Source organism: Pleuronectes platessa, chromosome 18 (genome assembly GCF_947347685.1).
Source record: "Pleuronectes platessa chromosome 18, fPlePla1.1, whole genome shotgun sequence".
In the NCBI taxonomy this organism is placed as follows: Eukaryota; Metazoa; Chordata; class Actinopteri; order Pleuronectiformes; family Pleuronectidae; genus Pleuronectes; species Pleuronectes platessa.
Window position 1 is genome coordinate 17,741,939 of NC_070643.1, and position 22,452 is coordinate 17,764,390.

Sequence of the window (22,452 nt, forward strand, 5' to 3'; positions counted from 1 at the left end):
TTTTCCCGTGTAACCGAAGCTGCCGGTGTCTGCTGCCCTACCTCTGGCATGCCGGTCCATGTGAGGAATGCTCAGGTTGCTGGTGTAGCAGCAGCAGCAGCAGCAGTGGAGGCAGGGTGAGGTGGGGGGAGATGGCAGCTTGACTCGCGTTCACTGACTCAGGCTCAGCCAAGGTAATTGCTCCTGCATTTTTAACGAGTGGCTGCTGCGTGCACTTTGAGGAGCAGCACACCAGAGGATCCCTGCACGGCTCCTACTGCAGCAGAATCGCCTTTTCACCTTCCCGGCTGAGGGCAACCGAGGGAGACCAAAGCCTGCTTTATATATCCGAGCCTAATCAGACCCTGAATGTCTCTTTATCATCATTTATGGTGTTGCTATTTGAATATGTTAACCGAGTGAAGCCCTTTGCATGTGTGAGGTGCAGTAAAGACAATTTTCCCATGAGGGCCCTCGGAAAGCGAGGCTGCTCAGACAGTATTGTCTTTCTCTTCTGGTTTCAGCTTATTAAAGGTGCAAAGTCCAAGTCTGTGCTCGGCCCCATAACCAGATATGTCTGGCAAACTGACAATTCATAATCAGCTGTGTAGGCGATACTATGTTTTCCATGAAGCTGTTTTCTCATAGTCCTGTAAATCATACAGTTAAAAAGTCCGACCAAGGAATCGAGTTCAGAATAAGAAACTTGGAAAATCACCTGCGAAGAGAAAAAGAGAAAAAGATGGAAAGATCCTTTTTTCACAATGGCTGTTCATTAAACTAAGTAGTAGGCTGACATAGAAAATCCTTTGCCGTGTACATCTCCTCTTCAGGAATTTGCATTTCATTTCCATTGTGGCTGCACAGACCAATGACCTAGTGTCTTCACCTAGATACCCAGACGTGGAAACCGGAGGAGACAGCGGCCACAGACATGCAAATGGTAGTGTAACCTTACCACTGTGATTACTGTGGGAGGCCCCAGTCGCCCCTCTTCTAAAAACATATACCGCTGCCTGCAACATTGAGTCTACACAGTTGCATTAGTAGTGGCAGGCTCAATGAAAATAGTGTGTCACGCATAGCCCTGAAAAATGGCTCAGTAAAAAAAGCCAATTCTGCCATGAATGAGGATAAGCAAATAGGCATGAGCGCTTGAATAGCTGCCAGTCCTGTCAGATCCCCCCTCTTACCCAGCCACAATGAGCTCCTACACAAATAAGGATACGTGCACCAATTTAGCACAGCAGATGAACCTTGTGAAGCCTTGTCGAGCAAGTGGGGGATTACCAAGAGCAAACAGGCCTTTCTCCCAGCTTTATTTGAGTTAAATGACTCAAGCCACCCTCTTAGATTTTGCCTGAATGGTTTCTTTGGCAGCTCCTTCCACCGCTCCGGCCGCTTATGAGGCACCGACGTGTGCGCATTAGTCAGTGTGTGGAAAAACACTGAGCGGGACAGGTAGGCGGCATCAATTAGACGGCAAGGACACTGACGCAGAGAGCGAAGCCACAGCCCCGTGGAGTCACAAACCAGAATGAATGGAAAAGAGAGGAGCGCCGGAAAAAAGCCCTCGGCGTGATGGAGTCCAATTGGAGGAGAGATTATTATTCTTCACCAGTAATTAGTAGCACATAAACAGCCGTTGGCAACAGAATTAAAAAGTGTCATTATGATATGTGGTCTCCACACGAGATGCCGGCTCGTTCCCTTTTCAATAGTTAATCATGTTGCCTCACAGTCATCCCCAGTGCGCACACGGAGAGGGCAAGTAGTCAGCTGGTAGAGAGGAAAATGACAAACCTATTGGAGGGTTTGATGCAGAGCAAGAGTTCCTACCTGTTCAGTCCACTGTGAGGCTCTCTCCCCTTTCCCCCCTGAATTATTAAGGTCACCCACATTCCAGCGAGAAGCAGCGTGACAGTGTGTGTTTGTGTGTGTGTGTGTGTGTGTGTGTGTGTGTGTGTGTGTGTGTGTGTGTGTGTGTGTGTGTGTGTGTGTGTGTGTGTGTGTGTGTGTGTGTGTGTGTGTGTGTGTGTGGGAGAGGAAACGCATTCAAGTACGACAAATCTTACTTTGTGTCTTTATGCAAAACATTACAGGTACACGCTTTGAATAAATGCAAATGTTAGCGTTTGAGCACTTTTACAGTTGATGAATCCTGATGTTTTCATCTTCCGGTATTTCTTTGTCCTTGGGCTCTTAATGAAAATGTTGGTGGATAGACAAAAGGCGGCTTTGAAAAAACAGTTACTAATTCCCTGTCTGCTCTCTCTCTCTCTCTCTCTCTCTCTCTCTCTCTCTCTCTCTCTCTCTCATTAGCTGTCTTGAGTACCCTGTGGAAGACTTGTATCCATTATTTATTTCTAGCCCCCAAAAACAACAGCTGCACGCTTGTGTAACCGACATATGTTCGGCTTCATCCAACATATCGGTGGGAATCATGCTGTATAGGGAACTGTATGCCAACCCTTAGAGATCTGTGTCCTGCCCAGTGAAGACATGCTGGGCTTCAATCATTTCCCAAATCCTTATGTTGTCAGTACATCAATGGGATGTGCTGTAAAAACCCTACCTCAAAAGTGAAAACTTAAACTGTGTCGGACAATTAACCGCAGCACCTCGTAGCCGAGTGTTTTCGGATTCTCCGGCACCAGTGGAACCATCAGAGTGAGGGGAGAAAGGGTCACATTAGGATTCAGCCGATAAAGCAATAAACCCTTGTAGGAGCTGCAGTCGGCGCCATCCAGAGCAGATTCTGTGTCCTCAGCACTTCGGGCCTGCAATTAATCACTAAGCTGACGTTACCCTGCCTGCGAACGTTTGGATAAACACTCTGGAAAGAGCGAGACAACGTTTCCCCCGCCACAGACCCCGATGTGATCGTTCAGACAACTGTTGACACTCGCGGGTACTCTCCGGAAATGTTTAGGAATTCCGTGCCCCAGTTATGTGGACGTCCCGTAGAGCCAGGGATGCTCTGAGTTGAAGAGAGAGCGGTCAAACAGCCAAGCGGAGCTCCATCGTTCACCACTCAATGGTTTCAGAGGACGCTCGGCTCTCACGGCTGATGTGTGGCAGCATCAACTAGCACGACGCATCTGTTTAACCCCTGTGTGTGCTTGTGTGCTCTTGTGTGCGCTTGTGTGTGTTTGTGTGTGTTTGTGTGTCCTTGTGTGTGTTTGGCGTAGTTCGGCTCTCTGCTGGTGGGACTGGTACGGCAGTTGCCACAGTGATTTGTGAAATGGGAAGCCTCTGAGCCTGTTGAGGTTTTATTAAGAGGATGGCCGGCAGCGTGTGCTGTATTGTTACCATAGCCATAGTTGCCAATAGTGTGCCTACGCAGCCCCTTGTTTCACAGTGGGTCACACTGGGTTACAATAGGGGGTAACCACCAAAACACTTGTGTGAGGTGGGCTTCCAATCGGCTGCTGTTGTGGATTCAATTCCAAGATTTGTTTAGTTTGCTCATCCCTCATGAAATTATCTATTTCTTCTCTGTTTGTATTTCTAATAGAAAAGAGGGCGTAAGAGGACTTTATGTCTTTTGATCCAGTCCAGCTCTTCTTCCTGGGGTCCATGTTAAAAAGTGTTTGGGATTTTAGACTTATCACATTAAGTTTGACAAAGCCATCCCATCTCAAAGTTCACTTACTTTTTTTAACCAGAACTGTCAGGTTTATCACATGGTCTTCATTAGCAGAAGGCGTTTTCTCTGCTGTGTTGACATGCAAGCTAAGTAGCTGTTATTACATCATAATATCCAAAGCACTCTTAAGACATTTTCCATATCTTTTAAATGCTAATAAATAATTGTACAAACTACCATAACCAATGTCAATAATGGTCTTTAATTATATTGTGTTAACCTAATCGTTTAACTTTTTGTGTTGCAAAGGATGTTTAATCATTTTGCTATCTTTACATTTTTTGCTACTAGATACCATCAACACTTATTGAGTAAGTGTCTGTGCTTCCTTCCATATTCAAACGGCTTGAAACTTCGAGCATGTGAGAGAAAGTTCACACACATATTGAAACCCTACACACTCCCTGACCCACATTATCGTGTGCATGCATAAGAGCCTGAGAGGAAGGAGAGCAGGACGTTTATCGTTGAGGAAGGAGGCCGGGGTAGTGGCGGTGGCGGTGGCAGCGGGGGGGTTGTATGTGAGGAAGGGTGGGAGCCCTTTGGAGTTCACCGAGTTCACTGGAGGGGAATGACACATAGCTTCCCCTCCTGCAGCCTCTCAATCTCCCTCCCTCTCAACCATAGCTGATCTGAATAATTTATCTCTTATAATTTATCTCTACCTCTCTATCGCATTCACACAAACACACACACACACATGCACACACACACACACATACACAGAGACATGCAATTATCTACTTCAGCACTCAAACACACACATGCCTCAGGGGGCTGGGTCCCGGGGCTGGTGTGGAGTGAGCAAGCTGGAATCTGCACAGAGGGAAACCTGATCGGCTTCCCCGGTGCCAAACACATGAGGTCACCCTGACAGACTGGCCCGGCCTGCCAGCCTCCATCCCTCCACTCTACACTCAGATTAAAACCTTGTCTCATGCATCCTCGTGCATCCCAGGAACTGCAGGATGCCTCTTTATGAGCCCTTTACGATAATAAAGCTTTTCTAAATGGCCGTGCCGACACTGAAAGAACAACCTGCTTTATTACAACTCATGGCGTAATGCCACGGCTCAGTTTCGGCGTCGTTCTCCTCAGTAGCTGCACTCACCGGGTTGATGTTGAGATCATAGACTGTTTATAAAGATGGACGACATGTCTCCACTTCCTCCGACTGTCCTGAAATGAAGACAAAGTATCTCAGATACTAACGTTTGCTGCAATTATGTCATTTAGAGTCAGAAGAAGAAATCAAAGTGCTCGACCCTTCATCAGTCAGTCTCAGCTTTCCATCCAAGGTTTCTCCCTATTTTCATAGCATCAAACAATAAATAATAAACCCAATTGACCGATTATCCCTATAATATAACCCTGTGAGAAGAATTATTGAAAATGACATAAACCATCTTTTCATGTGTATTTTGACTTTTTGGTTTGGTCCGTGTCCCACCCGCTAACATAGAGGAGGCATCTTTGTGGTCGAGATAACATCCAGCCAAATTTCAAACAAACTTTGGGATCAGCCAAAGTTATTACAATCAATCTTTTGACATCATCTTCACCTTTTAAATACGGATTTTTGAGATACACTTAATCTCATCATCTGGCAGCTCGTGTTTCTCACCACGTCCGACTTCCACGTAGCAATTTTCCAATTTCGTCAGATCTCAGCAGCCGTTCCTCTGGTGAATAAAACGTTCGGGTGTTTTTTATTCTACAGCAGCACTTTGTCTCTATAAAGAAACATATTCGAGAGAAGGTTTTTATTTCAATCCTATTTTAAAAAGAAAGTTAAACAAGTCCAAACCCGATCGAGAAGGAACCTAAAAAAAACTTATTTTGAACTTCGCCGCAGCGTTGTGATTTACTGGAGAGTCTGGAAATGGTGCAAATTGTTTGTGGTGCCGTTCGCCTGTTGTCTGGTGTGAAAAACAATCCACTCTGCAATCCCTCAAAGTTGATGGCTATGAGCGATTGTAATCTTAAAATGGAAAATGTGTTGCAACTGTAAACCCCAGAGACTTGTGTTTTATCCCGAGCAGCTCTTTTTGAAACACCCACCCAAACCCAAACAATGCTGTCAAGTCAAAGCGCCGGTCCCAAAACGACCCTAAACATGTGTTCTTTAGATCCCGGCTCCTGTTCTGTTGTCACACAAGCATGCAACATGGACACCTGCATTCAATCAGCCCGATGGACACACATGCACGCACACACACATTCCTCTGTAGAGCACGCACACCCCCCCCCACACACACACACACACCAGCCTCCCACCCCCACACGACACAACAGTCACCCCCGGCTCTCACGCATCTCATGTTCTCCCCATATTATGTTCAAATGGACACGCATAATTGCGCTTGCGTGGTTTGTTGTTTTCACTGGCGCTAATCGACAGCCCCCGTGATGTCTCCGACAGACGTGATCACCGCTGCAGCCGCCGCAGATATGTTGTTTCTGTGGAGATGGAGTGTTTGGGTTTTTAGAGAGGGATAAAATGTAATTTGAGTAATTGTATAATAAGTGCAGGTCGTATGGTTTTGCGATATACTGCAAAACGAGTAGCTTGGAGGCCTAAGGTAAAAACGTGTGGTGCAGTTATTCGCACGATATTACTTTTTATTGTGCTTATTGTAGTTTTTTATAGTGTGATTGTTCCCCCTGTCACTTCTGGTGGTAGAGTGAAGCACCAACAGACGGCTACACCGGTACTGACGCGAGGATTCACCCGTCTTTCTAACACCTTAACGAAAAAACACCTCTAATGACATTGCAGCTGTGAAGTGAAACGTTAACAAAAGCCACAGGTATTTAACATTCACTTTTTGATCTGTTTCCCACAAGTCACAAAGCGGAACAAGTCAATACCCGACCTTCTTGTTTGTGTCTGCCTTCATTCTCCTGCTTGTAAGCATGACATCTCTGTAGGGGGGGCCTTGATGTTTCGAGCGTCTCAACTACCCCGAGTGACCTTCCTCCAGGAACTCACTTCCACAAGTCATTTGAGGTGGGGTGAAGTTTTATAAATAAAGCTGTGGCTTGTGGTGGCTAGCGGACTCTATACGCTCTGTGTGTGTACGTTAGCCGGGGCACAGCGTGTGGCTAACAAGCTCCTCTGCGATCGTGTTTCCAAACAGAAACGCTGGAGGCTTTCACCATCGGATCCGGTGCCTACATATAGATGTTTAAAGCAGGCTAAAAAAGAAGGTCAACCACAGAATGTGAGGGAAAGCAGCAGATGTTAGCTCGGGTCACATGTACATGTGCGTAAATTCGCTTTCACCGAGAGCCTCTTTCAGCAGTGGAGATGATCCTAACATGAAGTATGTTGGGCTTATTATTTTAAACTCAGTCCCACAGCTTTGGTTTGATTGTTGAAAGGCATTCTATCGCAATGTGTTCACAACGTTAATTTGTGTTTTAGAAAATGTATTTTAGATGTCTGGAGATGTTGGTGCAACCCTATAGCCAGGGGCAAATCCAGGGGTGGCCCAGGGGGGCAATAGTCCCAACTGAAATCTGATTGGCCCATGAAGTTCCCCTGTCATTTCAGTTGATTTTTATGAATACTAGCAAAAATATGATAATTTGCTTTTTTGAAATACACAATGTGAACATAGAGCAATTTTTTAAATATACTTAATGGTAGGTTGATGATAAAGCTACAGAGCTAATTGAAACCAGGATTGACTTAAATGTGCATATTTCTCAATCAATAATTGTATATTGATGTTGGACATGTATTTGGCCCCTCTGTATAAATTTTGGCCCCTTAATGGCCCCTGATCTTGACAAATCCTAGATCCGCCTCTGCCTTTATTCTAATGTATTCTTTTTCTCCACTCACCATTTATCAAACAAGATTTTCTGTGTGATTGTTTGTGTGCGTTTTCTCTTTTGTGTCTTTTCCCTCTCGTTGTGTTTAGCGGCTCAGGTTTGTGTTGCGTCTTAGAGCAGCTGAGTTAATGGAGAACGTCAAACCGGCTTGTAGCGCTGCCTCGGCTCTGACCCCGTGCAGATTGTGGAGTGACCTCGGTGGCGCTGCCCTGAACCTGCAGTTGGAATCCAATCTCCTCTCTGGGATATGATGCATGTTTTAGCGGTCTGGTTTGATAACTTTGCCCCCCCCCCCCGCCCAGCTGCCTCCTCCAGAGTGTCCATCATCCCTCTAATAAAGCCTGGTTTGTTTTCACCCGTGATGACCCGGGTTAGGAGTTTTTTTGGGGGCTCACGAGCAGCAGAGGCTCATCTGTTTAGTCACAACATAAAGTCTGTCATTAATCAATAGGAAACTGTGCTACTCTGAATCACTGAATTACAATTTAATCAATAAGACCTCATTATATTTAAATTACCATTTTAGATTTAGCACCTTTGGAAGAGGGTTGATTTTGTCATCTTAATATTTCTCGACCCTCTGCTTGCGGTTTAGGATCCCGATTATTCTTCTTCCAATTACAAGCCGGGGGGGGGGAGAAATCTATGGCTACAGACAAGTGACATTGTTAAAGCATTAAAAGCTGAAATCACACAGGACACGATAGCCCAGTTGTTTAATGAGTCATCCAAAGAAGCGCTTCTCCACACCTGTTAGTTTCCCCTCTCTGTTCGGGGCCTTTTTTCGGTGGTAATTGTCTGGAACGCTCCAGCCGACCCGTCTCACGCTGAGATGCCCGAGTGCCGGGTGAGACTGCGCCCCTGTAATTCGATAAAAGTGAAAGCCAAGGAAGGACGGAGGGCGGCAGACTCCCGAAGCCGCTGGAGAGTGGATCGTCAGCAGACTTTCAAGGTGGAAAGCATCAGTGGAAGGTCTTTCTCTTTCACTCTCCGTCCTTCCTTTTGTCTTGTCTCACCGTCACTTCTACTTCCTGTCTCCCACTTTTCAGCTGTTTCCCGTGAATACCTCTTTACTCGAGCCTCAGTGGAGAGGAAACTGTGAAATGTTGTATTAGAACTAAAGTGACCAACATAATCATGGCTATCAGTTTAAGTACACACATTCATAAATAATAATGATCATTACTACACTCTAGCTTACACACACGTTCACACAGAGTCTCTCTGATTTGGGTAGAAGCTCAGCTTAAATAAATACAAATAAGTGACACTAATTGCAATCGGCCCAATAATTCACATAAATACAGGGGAGTGCAATAAAAGACTCTAGTGTTTCTCCTGCTGGAATAATGTTACAACCAATTAGGCGACTGTCAGATTTTAACTAAACAAAACCTGTTGTTTGGGTGATTAAACTCTATAATGTGTTATCGTGTGGGAAAGGCCAATAGAGTGTGTAGACACACGAGTAGGTTTTATGAGAGCAGGTAACACCAAATGCTTCAGTTGACATAATTGACAAGAAGGTTGAACAAACAAATCTCGATATGCATTATTGAGCTAAAAGCTAACTTGCCCTCATTTGAAGCGTCCACAGTGTTTTTCTGTGAGTATTCTCTGCAGCACCAAATTACACACACGTTTCTTGGAAGGCTGAAAGCACTGAAATCTGCAGCACGTGGTCACTGCTGTCTTCATAGATGAGAAACAAACCAGTGTTGCATGCTGCTCCAGCACTGGGAGACCACAGCTTGCTCTGCTTGATGCTGGACATTTATTTAACGTGAGCTTTTTAAAGCAAATGCAAACTCTGATAAACTCGGGAGATTTGTTAGGATGAACAAAAAGTCATCCAAAACAACAGAAGAGCTCGTTACAAGATGTTGTCTTCATGATACAAATAGAAAGGCCTAATCAGAGATGAATTGAACAGATTTAACCTTTTGAATGATTGGCAGTGGGAAATGTTTGACTGATACGTTTAAATCAGATGCATTCAGGAGATTTTAGCACGAGCACAATGAAGTTCTGTGTGGAAATCTAGTTTGGATCTCGGGGCAGAGAGCGGTGGAGATTACAATCAGACATCAGCGACCTGCTGAGCGTCTTCAGTATATTTCCACTGAGAGAAGAAGCTTGTTCTGTGATGGCTTGAGGATTCAACATAAATGGCAAAAAAGAAGAAGAAGAGACACGAGTACAAATGAGGGTGGTTAAGGGGTAATTGATTTAATTGGCAAAAAAGAAGGATGTGTAGAGAGCAGGCAGAAGTGACATAAAAGTTATAGATGTGTGTCTGTTAGTGTGTGATTTAATTTTGTTATTTATGAGCCCTTCAGTTGAGTAGTTGGTTGAATGTAGTAGATGTAATTCCATCAAATTAAAAGTGTTTTAAACTCAATATCCTCAACCAGAACTCCCAGTGCAACCAAATAGTTTTGGAAAGAATAGTTTCCTCAGTGCAGGAACTGGTCAAGGACAAGGACACCTGTTACTCAGTTTCTCTTTTATGAAGCATCTGATGCAAACTCCATGTTGCACCGATAAATAAATGTATTACACATTTGCATAATACATACAGTGCAAAACGTATTCTCTAAAGCCCACAGGCAGTGATTTCTGACTGCCGAACAGACGTCATTGCATTATGCAGTGGCGGCACCATCATCGACGCACACACACACACATACAAACACACACACACACACACACACACTCCTTGAGGTGTCCCTTCTTACCTCGGGGCCCAGTGACACTCCTGCTCTGGTAAGGAGCAGGAATGGGAGCCGGCGGTGGGTTTGAAGGGTGAATATATGCCGCCGCACTCTCATAGCCGGTAAAAAGGCAGCCGGGCTCCAGCACCTCCCTCACACTGTTTGCTCTCGCACGCGTAGCCGCTGTGCTTCAAGGTGCTTCTTGGATTTCAGGAGGGGCCTTTTAACCTGAAGCCAAAGAGAGGCAAGTCAATTCTTTCTCAGTCAGAGAGAGAGAGAGGGAGGGAGAAAGAGAGAGAGAAACACGGTGCTGAGAGGATTACGCCTTCCCTGTGTTTTGAAATGTGATTTTAATTATTTGCAATCTACAAATTGGATAAATGCAGTCGGGTGATTTTCTTTTTCTAAACATGCATTTGTGAGAAATAAAAAAAAACAAGGTGAAAGAAAGACAGACAGGATAAAGCACGGTGTTAGATTACAACGTGCACCACGGGCTTCCCTCAAGGTCAACCAATTCATTCCTGCTGTAGAATTTATTGCCTGGTAGTAGCTAAGGCAATGAGGTGCTATGAACCTTGGGCTCATGTCTATATAGTAGGTCTTCGCCTTAAACGATATACACGTGTGTGTGTGTGGTTGTGTGTTAGGTGTTGGGGGCACGAGTTAATGTCCCCAGGACCATCACCTCATCATAAATACTGTAAGACTTTGAGATGGTGCCAATGGGCCATAACTCGTGAGGAGTGACAGCAGTGCTGGGAAATTAGGTGCCCATCAAATGTGACTCCCGGCGATTGTCGGTACTTAAGATGTATTAAGCGGCGACGGGGATCTGCTTTGTGCGGCAGCCCCTGCCTCACCGGATAACACAGCGATCATTGTGCGTGAATAATTGGATGCATCCTTTTGTTATTATTTTTGTTCTCCTTCCCCGCGCTCTCTCTCTTTTCACCAGTGGGCTGTTTAATGTCGCCGGATTGTCACATAAGTCTGTTGTGGAGAAAAAGCAGCGAGACCAAGACTGATTGTTTTATGTGAATGATTTTTTTTTATTTCTCTCTCTCTCTCGCCGAATTGAAATAATTTAGAGCAGTTAAGAGAGGAGTGGGACTGTGGAGAGAAGGATATATGTGGGTATTGTGGCACAACGGGGCTTTTAAGTGTGTTGTGATTTCGTTATTTATTGTGTTGCTGCGGGGAACGAGGCGAGGAGCGAACGAGGCGAGGAGCGAACGCTGCTCCCTCAGATGTCTTTAAATAGAGATCCTGACTGCCTGCTCGCCGGCTGGCTCGTACGCAGAAATGGCCGGTTCAATCTCCGTTCGGTGATATACATTAGCCATGGTGGCGTTTGTCACCGGAATAGCCTAAGTGCCCTTTAGCTGACATTAGATCCAGTGTTTTCTACTCTGTCGCTCCCTCGTTACTGGGGGAAAAAAACCAGTGGGCCGAAATTGTTTCCTGGTACAAGAGCGGCGCTTTGCTGGTTTATCGGTGCACCTCCCTGTTTGAAAACCAACAACAACAAACTCATATCAATGACTTTTAATAGTGATCTCAAGCTTGAACACAGATATGGCACAGAGATGAGGTCTTTTACTTTCTCCGGTTTCTCGTCTCTTCTCCTTTCCCCCCCCCCCTCTGACGTTTTATTCCTCCCTCCGGGTTTTGAGAAACCAGCGATTTCCACAGTCGGAGCAAATATGCAACAAGCTGCGTTCATGGAAGATGCTTGTTTGGACTCAGTTGTGGCAGCAGGACAGCTCACAAATAAACAACAGATTTACCGCGTTAATTATTCAGCATCACATCGACGATATTTTTTCATCAACTCAAAACAAGTCTAGATTATATGAATGATTAGAAAACATGAATATGCTGTCCTCAAGTCCTAATTTACTAGAGTATGATTGAGATATTGGTGGTTTAGGCGGATATGAGCTTTTCACAGACTGATCAGAAGGGAAGCTTGTGTCTGCTGATATTCAGAAAAAAGTAAACACATTTATTTTCCAGATGAAAATAAAGAAAAGATGTATATTTATTTGTTTGACGTTAACAGTAGAAATTTAAGGTAGAAGACGACTCTAATACTTTATAAGGCAAGCCTACATGTTTGTCCTGTAAGAGATGTGGATGTGATGCAGCAGGATGCCGACAGCCTGGTCCTAGGGGAACTCAAAGATATTAAACTGACTGCAATTTCCCAAAAGGACAGAAAGTTAAATAAGACGCTGTCGTCTGCCAGCAAGTAAAGCTGTTGTCAGTTTATCAAAGTTTTGGCTAAATCCATCTTCTAAAATTAGTTGTGGGGAAGTAAAAATAGGCTCCCTGTGCTGAAGTCTAGAGATTCAGACTCTCAAAGTTGTTATCAGCTCTTTATCTCTTTTAGGTGCGTCCTCATTGTCTATTTTTTGTTTTTCCTTTCCCACTTCCGAACCACAATCAGGAGTCAAGTTTATAATAGATAAATGTTGCGTTTTTTCGAGACTCGACCCGATGCCGCCCCCTCCCGAGCGGCACCGTCTCCTCCATCGTCTGACGTGAGTTGTTTACTCGTCTAAACTGTGACTCAGCCTCATTATCTGTCCCCGCTGCTCTCCACCTGCCGTCCAGCTGTAACCTTCACCACAAACTAAACATCAAACGTGTCTGTTGACCGTCTGTTGCGTCAGCCCTCGACAGTTTAGTTCCACTTTGGAGACTGGCACAGATTAATAGATCGATGAGCCGTTAGACGCGGATCTGATCTGATGGGATCTTCCTGGTGTTTATCATCAGCTTGCATCTAATTAATTATGCTTTTTGAGCTGTTTTGTCTTTCTCAACCATTAAGTGAAGGAATACCGCGCTGGCTTGGGGACAGTTCTCTTTCTGTGTGTGGTAAGCCTCCGAAATTAATTTTAAAAACCCAGCGTGAGGCTCATTGTGATGGTAATGGTCCGTCCATGGCTGCAGCCAGACCCCTTCATATTCAGCCCCACTATGATTCTCCTGTCTCGGTATGTAAGAGGTGGTCCGCTGCTGGCAGACGCCCGAGCCGAGGAGTTTCCTGTTCATGTGGTAATCTGTGTGACGGCACAATTGAGCGAGCGCCGTTCTCTCGGAGCCCGGCCCCGGCACATTCAGCCGGAGAATGGAGGGCCACACACCACAACAATAACAGTGCGCTGCTATCATCTCGTGAAAAGTCTCCAATGGAGGGTAAATAAATAGTTTAGAAAGCTTTTAGCGAGCACAATAGGCCAGACCACCGCTGATTTTCATCTTTGATGTCTCCTCACAAATTGCCCTGGCTTTTGAGAGTATAACATGAGGCTGGAAAAAGAATGTAGAAGCTCATTGTACTTTTCTCTGAAGGAGAGGAGTCTTCTGCTAGGGAATAAAACACATGTGGGATCATTTTCAGGCGAGATTTGCATTTGAAACCAGAATGTCACTCAGGAGAGGACAAACCTCTGCAAAGGCCCAACAGTGCCCTTATGAAACCACCTTTAAATTCACCATGTCCAGGTTTATACGTGGATCTGTCCCCTAAACATCCCTAATCCATGAATCATCATCTGTGAAATCAATGAAAATGCTGAAGGACATGGGGAAGCAAATCCTGTATCCTGTATGTAAATTGTATTGGTTTTTACATAATCAATACATGTCCTTCCACCAAATTTCATGGTAATGCCTCCGGCTAAAAGGCTCTACGGACCAGTCACTGTTTTTAAATCCGTTGAAAAAGTCCGAGCATCAGACTCGAGGGTGACATCATGAAGAGGAAGGAAATACAATACTTCCTAATAAAGTAGCTCTTGAGCAATTATCAGTGGGAGGAACCATTAGCATCCTGTTTGACTGAGAATTGCACAACTTCTCCTGAAATGTACAGTCGATGCTGAGTTAGCCTCCTGAAAAGCTTTGTGAATAGATAGTGAACGCATGGAAGAGAGACACTAGTTCTTTACCCTTTGAAACCAGAATGAAAAAGCACATCAGTAGATCGTAGACCTTGACTTTCTCCTCGTCAACCTCCCGTGAATCAGAAAGAGACAAAAACAAAAACAGAATGACTTCAGTTACCTTTGAAGATCCAGACGAACCCGATAGCATCACTGTCGAGTTTGTTCTAACCTGCTTGAACCCAGATGGCCCGTGTTTATCTAGGCTGGCTGTGATCCCACACCGTGTCCAAGTGCTGCATGCATTAAACTCCTCCAGCAGCCCAGAGTCACTGAGGCACGCAGTCAGGCGAGAGGGAAACATTACACCGTTACACTCACCTGTTCCACAGCCATGGTGACTTATCTCATGAATAAATCACACCGCCAAGGTCCGGACAACTCCACCACTGCACCTCCTCTCTTTTGGCAGACGTGTGCATCCCCTATATATCTTTCTCCCACTGGTACCTCTCTTCCTCTTCTTCTCTCTCTCCTCCTCCTCCTCCCTCCTTATTTCTCACGTCTCGCTCTCTCTGGCGGCCTCGACAGTGCTCACTTTATTTATCACGCAGTTGTTTCACTTTTGGATCGAGCTCCACACCCGCACTGATTGAACCCTGCGTGTGAGAGCTGGGAAGCACAGTTCATTCCCCCCCCCATTTTTGGTTTCCAGTAAGTCAGGGGATTGACAGCCGGGGATGCTCTGCCCAGAAGAGGCCGAGTCTCCTTCCTTCAAATCACTCAGAGGAGCGAGTCTGAAGAGTCCCTAACTCAGCGCTCATGCCATCGTGCCAAACCAGCAGACCCACTAAAAGCACCTTCTTTGAAAGTGCAGACTAAAATAGACTGACAGACAAGGGGAACCAGGCAAATAACAGTAGATGTGGGTTGGAGCTTCCTCTTTCAACTCGTCTTTTTCAGTTTGACATATTCAGGTGCACATTGGGAGGCAGGAGATGCAGAGTTGATTCTGCCTTGACCCCGAGTAAAGCAATCCTCTCCACAGCCGTCTGCCAGTGACAGCAGCTTTGCAGCATGGGAGCTTAGGCCCGAGGAGGCAGACGGAAACAGGGATTTTTCGTGTTGAGTAATGCTGATATTCCTTCAAGGGGGATGGTTGCTCAACACACATTGTACGTGAATCTGGCGCGCCGTCGTCTCTGGCCTACTAAACTCTGCTCAACACTATGTAAAAACTCCCCAATGGCTGTTTGACGAGGAGGAGGAACGGTGAGAGAGACACGGGGAAGAGAGAGAGGAGGGGAGAGGGGGGTGCGAGAAGGAGAAATGGAGGACGAGCAGCCAGATGAGGATTGGGATGGATTTAAAGACAGATGAGAGGCGACTGGAGGGATTGGGAAAGGTAAGGAGAGGACGGATGGAGGACCAACAGGGGGATGGATTCGGTTATGGAGGTTTAGAGGAAGCAGAGGAGGGAGATGGTTCCACTGTGGTTCAGCAGGGGAAGAGGTTCAATGTGAGGTTTTACAATAAGCTGTGAGGAACCTCTGATCCCGCGTTTTACACTGTGATTTAATGTTTAAACAAAACTCAGAATAGATGATGCTTCAAGTATTTTCAGTTACTGAAATAATAAACTTGTAAAATAAATGGTCCAAATTTGATTTTATACACAACAAAGTATTTTTGAAGTCTCTGAGGTTGAGATCTCTGATGGACGTGTTTAAATGGTTTTTGTTTCATTCTGTCTAGCCTCAAAGAAAACATTAACCAGGGTAGTTTCAAGCTCAATACATCACTGTGACCTTTGACTAGTGAGATCTAATCGGTTAATCTCTAAATCCATGTGAGGCTTGGTACCAAATATGAAACCATTTCCTCAAGGTCTTCCTGAGATGTTCAAATCTAACCCGTTCATCCTTTTGTCCCGATGAACATTTTTATCAAATTTGAAAACATTGCCTATTGTTATCTTGAGATATATCATGTGCACAGGACGTGATGTGACAAATAAATAATCTAAACAATGATCAGGATTTCCATTTACTAGAAGTTCCATGTATCTTTAATGTGTGTTTAACATAGTGTCTTGATTGTTTGAGCCATTATCTACACCTTGTATTGGCTCTGTGTAGTTATGTACTATTTGGTCATATCCTCTAACATGGTAGAGGCAGGATCGATAACCTAAACAGCAGCCAACCACAAGGTGGCGATCAAAACTCTTTGGCTTCACTTTTGGGGAGCCGTCATGCTATTCATGTTTAAATAAAGTCTATGTTTAAAGTGCACAGGCCTGGTATATGAATATCTTTACCTGCTTATTAACTTATCCCGTCTAATAGTACAACTCTACAGCTGTATAAACCAAGTATGACAAACCCTGCACATCTCTGGTTTGGTTGCTTTCTTGAATGGAACTTAACGTCTTAACTCGCAAAAAGAAATTGTTGACCCGACTTTATTGGGGTGAAAACAGCCATTAAAATGGATTATTCCATGTCCTGTAATCTAACACTACGTCTAGATTGTGTTTCCAGATGTAACAGCAAATATAAGGATGCTGTATTTGTTTTGGAACACGCTGAAGATAATTGTAATATCTTGCTCTTCTACCCCTCATTTGAAAAAGAAAAAACATGCTTGTCGGTTTGATTGCCTGCTGCTGCACGACCTTTTCTCGAAACCTCATTTACAGCTCACCTCGCGATTTACAGACCGGATGGATAATGTACCATTTAAAGGCCATTTTGTTTCCCCACAACAATGTTTTTTTTGTTGTCGTTGTCATGAAGGCAAAGAACTTGCCACCTGATTTACTTTGCGCCTCATTTACATTAATTTACGTCTGTGCAGTCAGAACGTAGAAGCAATAACCAGTGAGAATATGAGCTAAATCGACTTTGAGTTATTCTGTAATACAAGTCTGTTCAGTCCATTATCGAGTGTTTAAACATCAGCATCAGCACCTCCCCCCCCCCCCACCCCCCCACCCCTTGCTACTCGTTGTGCACCTGACTTCTCTGGCTCGGATAAAGACGGAGCTCGGTCTTGCTTGGTTAGGATCCCTGTGCGAAATCCCCGGATATGTTTTTCAGATGCACGTAATAAAATAACCCTATAAAGCACCACAACCCCGAACCGCTCCTCCGTTCCCTGCCTGATTTGTTATGGCTGTCTCAAGCCCGCCTGCCACAACAGCGGCTGGTGTTTAGTGCCAGTATTTAGTCTGGCAATTGTCAGTGACGCTTCAGTGAGTTAATTCCTTCGGGGGGCCAAAAGTGACATTCCAGACCCCGTGCAACTACTTTGCATGTGAAAGAAACTGAATATTCAAAAGGGAGAAGGATGTGTGTTCTCTCCTGTGCATATTTCTGTACTATCTGCATTTTATGTGCATATTATCTCATGCTCTTTTTTGTGTGGTTACATTTATTTATGCTATCAGCGGGTATGACGCCTCTACATTTTGTGTGTCTGTGCCAGTTTGCTTTAGTTTATCTGTTTGTTTCTGTTCTGTTTGTGTTGGTTAATCCACCTGTGTGTACTTTCCCTGTGTGCAGCACATATTTAAAGGGCCAAATCGCACAGAGCTGAATTTCCCCAACCGGATAGAAGCCATTAATATATGTTCACGCATTAAAGTGTAGAATAGAGACAATAATACAGAAAATATCAAAATAAATGTTGCCCAATGCACCTGCATAAATCATGAAATTAAACAATGTGAATAAATAGATTGAATTGTCTTTTTTTTAACAAATCTATTAGAAATTCATCGACCTTAATAGCCACGATTTTCCAAAAATGAAACAAAACCAGCTTAATAATAAACAAACCAAGAAAACCTCACAAATCAAACACCTGAGACAAAAACTCACACGTTTAAATCAAATCCTATAACTAAAAATCCACAAATTACAAATCATTGACCATGGGCTTCATTGGATTTAAATGAAAATATTAAAATATTTGAATATTATCCTCATATCGACCATATTGTTATTAGCTGTGTCCTAATTCAGCAGTTCACACTTCCCCCTGAAGGAGGCGGCCTTCTTGGGATTTCTTACACAAACCTAATGTCGTCCCTTTAACATGAGGCTGTGGGCTCATAGTCAAACGTGCACACTGAGGTCAGCGTCGGGCTGTAACTCAAGTGACTCGCCTGCTCTGGAGCTTTGAGCCTATGCGCTGCTTCTGCACCAATTACAGCCTTATTTATGAATTTGAGCACAGATGACCTTCTGGAAAGAGGAGACATAAATTAGTTTGTCTGCACAGTGGTGTAACAAATGGCGTCCTGGGACAGCTCAAGCGTCCTCTCTATCAATCTGTCCCCCGTCTCTCCAGCTCTCTCCTCCTCTCCCTCTGGCGTTCTCCACACCTCAGCAATAACTCTCATCAACTGGTCAGACGGTCAGTTATCTCGTCAGTCGTTAAGAAGAAGAAGCAGTGAGTGGAACGAGTTGGTCTCTCCCGGGCTGTCGGAGAAAGGCCGGTGAGGTTATGGTTCATCTTATAGTAGAAGTGGAGGGAAAGAAGGGAACGAGCCTCACAGTTGCGTTCTGTGTTGTATTCAGTCTCTGTGTTTCTGGATCTTCTCTGGCTGAAGCCAGTGAGAACATTTCCGGGCGCGATGCCAGCCCCCGTGTGAGAGACAGGTATCGTTGAAAAAGAGGTAACCCCATGCGCTCTACTGCCTTTTCACACGACCGTCTGTTTGTGCGTTCACTTCCTGTGAGAAACATAACTGACTCCTGAAGAATGTGCCCAATTAGAGACAGAGAGTGAGGGGGGGCTCTCTCTCTCTCTCTCTCTCTCTCTCTCTCTGATATCTGGTGATGTTTTACGCACAAATCGAGTTTCATACTGAAGCTCCTCTGTGTCCACTGGTCTGCGGATAGAGGCGTGTCCATACGGCATAAATGTTCAAAAGGCTGGAAATGCATTGAAATACAGTGACGAGGCTCAGTGAAACGAAAGAGCACACCTTTATTCTCCTGTGACATATTCTATCCATCCATCCATCCATCCATCCATCCGTCTGTCTGTCTGTCTGTCTGTCTGTCTGTCTGTCTGTCCATCTGCACCTCTGTCTGGCCATTTAGCCATCGTGCTATCGTCCATTCATCCATCCCAGATGTGAGGATTTGCCTCTTTTATTCGGTACTATTCCATTGTATGGTAATTTTCCACTACGTTCACAAATCGTATATAGATGAAGTAATAAAGCTCAGAACTGTTTGGTGTGGTTAGCGTCCCGCCGATCAATCTGTAACCAGTATGATTATCTGTGGAGCCACAGTGGGACAGTGGATCAATTCCGAGGTGGCGGTTCCCAGTTTGGGTTTAAGTTGGACATCGAGTTTTTCTTCTTTTTCTTTCTCCCTCTCTCTTTCCACTATCTCTGTCGTCCTCTGTCCTTCTGTCCTCCCACTCCCTCGCTCCATCCATCCTGCGGTCTCCACTCCCACACTGGCGAGCTTGCAAACAGACCCAGCTGGCCGTAATGATGACAAATCAGCCCAAATATTTATGTCCATCGAGTTTCACTTTGGCTCTGCCCCCGGCTAGCTCCCTGCTCCATCCTCTTTGCATAGATCTCTCTGCGTCTGGTCCCCACAACTGCAGCCAAACCGACCTAATCGCTCTCCACTAACACACTTCAGTCCCGTTTGTGTCACCTAAACACCGGCCCACTGTTAGTGTTCACAGAGAATATCGAGTTTATGGTCGTTAGAGGAACGATATAAACACGCCAGCTCACGGTGTGTTTATGTAGATTTTTTGTGGGGGCTTGTAGTGACCGACCTGCTCTGTAAACGTGTTGTGCGTTTCATCTCCTGACAGGAAGTGTGTGTTTGTCCCTGGTCTGAGTCACTTTGCAGAAAGTGAACTCAAGGACCTCACTGAGGGAGTGAGTTGCTTTAAGTGACGCGTAGGAAATGGATTTTTAAACAGCTTGAGCTGAAGTAGACGAGTTGTTACAACTACGCTTTAATTTTAAGAAGCAATGTCTAATGTGCATTTCTTGAGTGATTAAACTCGAGATTTTGAAAGTGTAAAGCATCGAACTGTTTAATTTTTTATCTGAGAAGAAAGAAAGACAAGAAATATGTCCCTGTGAATTTATTTGAGTCAGTACAATGAGCAAACTGTGAGAAGTAATCACCAAACTCATATTTCAAACAATCCTCAAACCATTAAAAGTGTTATTCAGGGCATCGGGGACTTTTCAATTTGTCCTGACCCTTTGGACCAAACATCTTCTCATCGTCATTCACTGTTTAACGTGAATAAAACTTTAATAAATTACAACATCCATGAAACTGGTTTGCACCTGAATTCGATTTTCATCAAATGGTGGATAAGACAACCGTTCCCATGATCCCACGCTGCTTCACAACTAGTTCTTTAGTTCTTGTTCTGATTGAGAGACCTCTGTAGCAGCCGAAGTTACATTTAGAAGTAGACGCACATTAAAACACGAAGACACAACAATATCTCAAAAGAATCTTGAGTAGTAAATGTAAATCTAACATTTTATCAGTCCCACAGCTCCCATTTGCATTTACTTGTTTAGCTGGGGAGCATTTCAATGTCTGTGTCAATTTGTAAAGTCTTCTCTACAGATAAAAGTCTAATTGAAGAAAAAGTTTGTTTCTAGGTCAAACACTTCCATTGTTGTTCCTTGCACATACTTATTTTTAGTCTTTAAAACTGTGGTGATTCGAGACTAATGACCGATTCCACCGTGTTTCTCTGGATGAGAATTAAATTCTGATAAAAGAAGTGTAAATCAATGAATCAGCTTAAAAGCAATGCACCTTTGGTTCCCCCGGATTTACAAGAGCTAATGGCGCAGCAGTTTTCCAATGAATTACATTATCTACTGACACAAATGCACCATTTTGTGCAGATCTACTGTAGTAAAGATGATGCATCTCAGACCCTCCACTATTTCCCCATTATGTCCTCCCCTTGCAGATAAAACGGATGACTCTGTGTTCTAAGTGATGCGGCTACATAAAGCATCTCTTGTTTACCCTCATAGCTCTTGTCCTCACTGTCAGATAACACATATGCATCCTATCTCTCTCCCTGGTGGGAAAGATATGGACTGTATTTTAACTCTGGGGGGCTGTGGATCCAGACTCATGGGTCCTGACACGGAACACAACATCTTACTTATATGCCCCAAAGAGGAGGAGAGGGGGGAAGACAGAGAGAACTGGAACGGGACCCAGACGAGCGTATTCCTCTACAGTCCCTTTATAAAACCACATTAATATTCACTAGATCCACATTATTATTGGGATCCGCACAAAATGGCACTTACTCATGTATCAGTCCCCTTAACATGCCTGACTATTATTTCCTAATAATGTGATTTCTGTGTTCTGTGGAAAACTGTTGTTTTTTTGTGCAATCTTGCCCACAAACAAACAAACAAACAAACCAGCCAACAAACCAGATTGACGCTCAGGAGAGTACGCACCTCCACCAAGGCCCAATAGTCCCATTAAATTCAATCAAGCCAAACCAAATTGCACACGCTCATAGGAACCGGCTCCTTAAATATGCCTACAAGATCCATTAATTACTGCCAGGTAAATCAGTGCAGGGAAAGAAAGTGACAAAAAGATTCCTGCATCCGTGCTCTGATCCAGATCTACACCCAAAATTAAAGAGGTTCTTCCCTCACACATCTTTTTTGCTTAACCTTGCTCTCAAGCAAACCAGTAAACAAACAGACGGCAGTGGGAACCTCCCCTCTCTGGTGGAGGTAATGAAATAGCTGGAAGGAATAAGACGAGTATCAGAAAGCGAGGCAGAGAACCAGGAGGAGAGAAAGAGCTCCATCTCCCGCTTTCAAAGAAACAGTAGATGGAACAATCAGCATATTTAGAATTGGCCTCCTGCATTGTCCAGAGCAGTGTTAGCTCACCAGCATCTCACAAGGCTTTTTGTTTTTATAGAGGGAGAAGGCCAGCAGGCTGTTGGAAGCACAGCGAGAATTAGAAATTACTTTTATACACTTTAATCCGTCTTATTCCTTTATTCGCTCCTTATTTTTGCCTCTTCTTGTTTTTTGGGGTTTGGCTCCTCTCTCAGGCTTCACGTAGCTTCACCTCCTTCATACCTGCACCTCTTCCTCCTGCCTCTCTCCCTCCTCGTCTTCGTTCCTCCTGCACAATCTCCCCCCTTGCAGCCGGAGCATTCTTTTGTTTCCTATTAAGATGCATTTGGCTGTAAAGTAAACAAAAAAGTACCGGTGCATTCCCAGGTGAGCCGGGGGATGATTTGCTATTCACTCCGCCGGCTGTGGGTTTACCTCGACAGACAAAGAGTGAAAGAGCGAGGCGTG

General features: G+C 44.5%; 1 protein-coding gene across 3 annotated transcripts in view; it reads left to right on the forward strand.

Annotated features, from left to right (window-relative positions):
- rbms3 (RNA binding motif, single stranded interacting protein) overlaps positions 1-22,452 on the forward strand; it is a 246,819-nt gene that overhangs the window by 80,445 nt on the left and 143,922 nt on the right. The window contains exon 1 of one of the 3 annotated variants that reach the window (XM_053446878.1): positions 14,795-15,483. The exons of the other annotated variants lie outside the window; for them this stretch is intronic. Within the exon in view, the coding sequence (XP_053302853.1) occupies positions 15,427-15,483 (57 nt within the window). The 5' untranslated portion in view covers positions 14,795-15,426. Of the gene's footprint in view, positions 1-14,794; positions 15,484-22,452 lie in introns of those variants that run through there. 3 annotated transcript variants of the gene reach the window in all.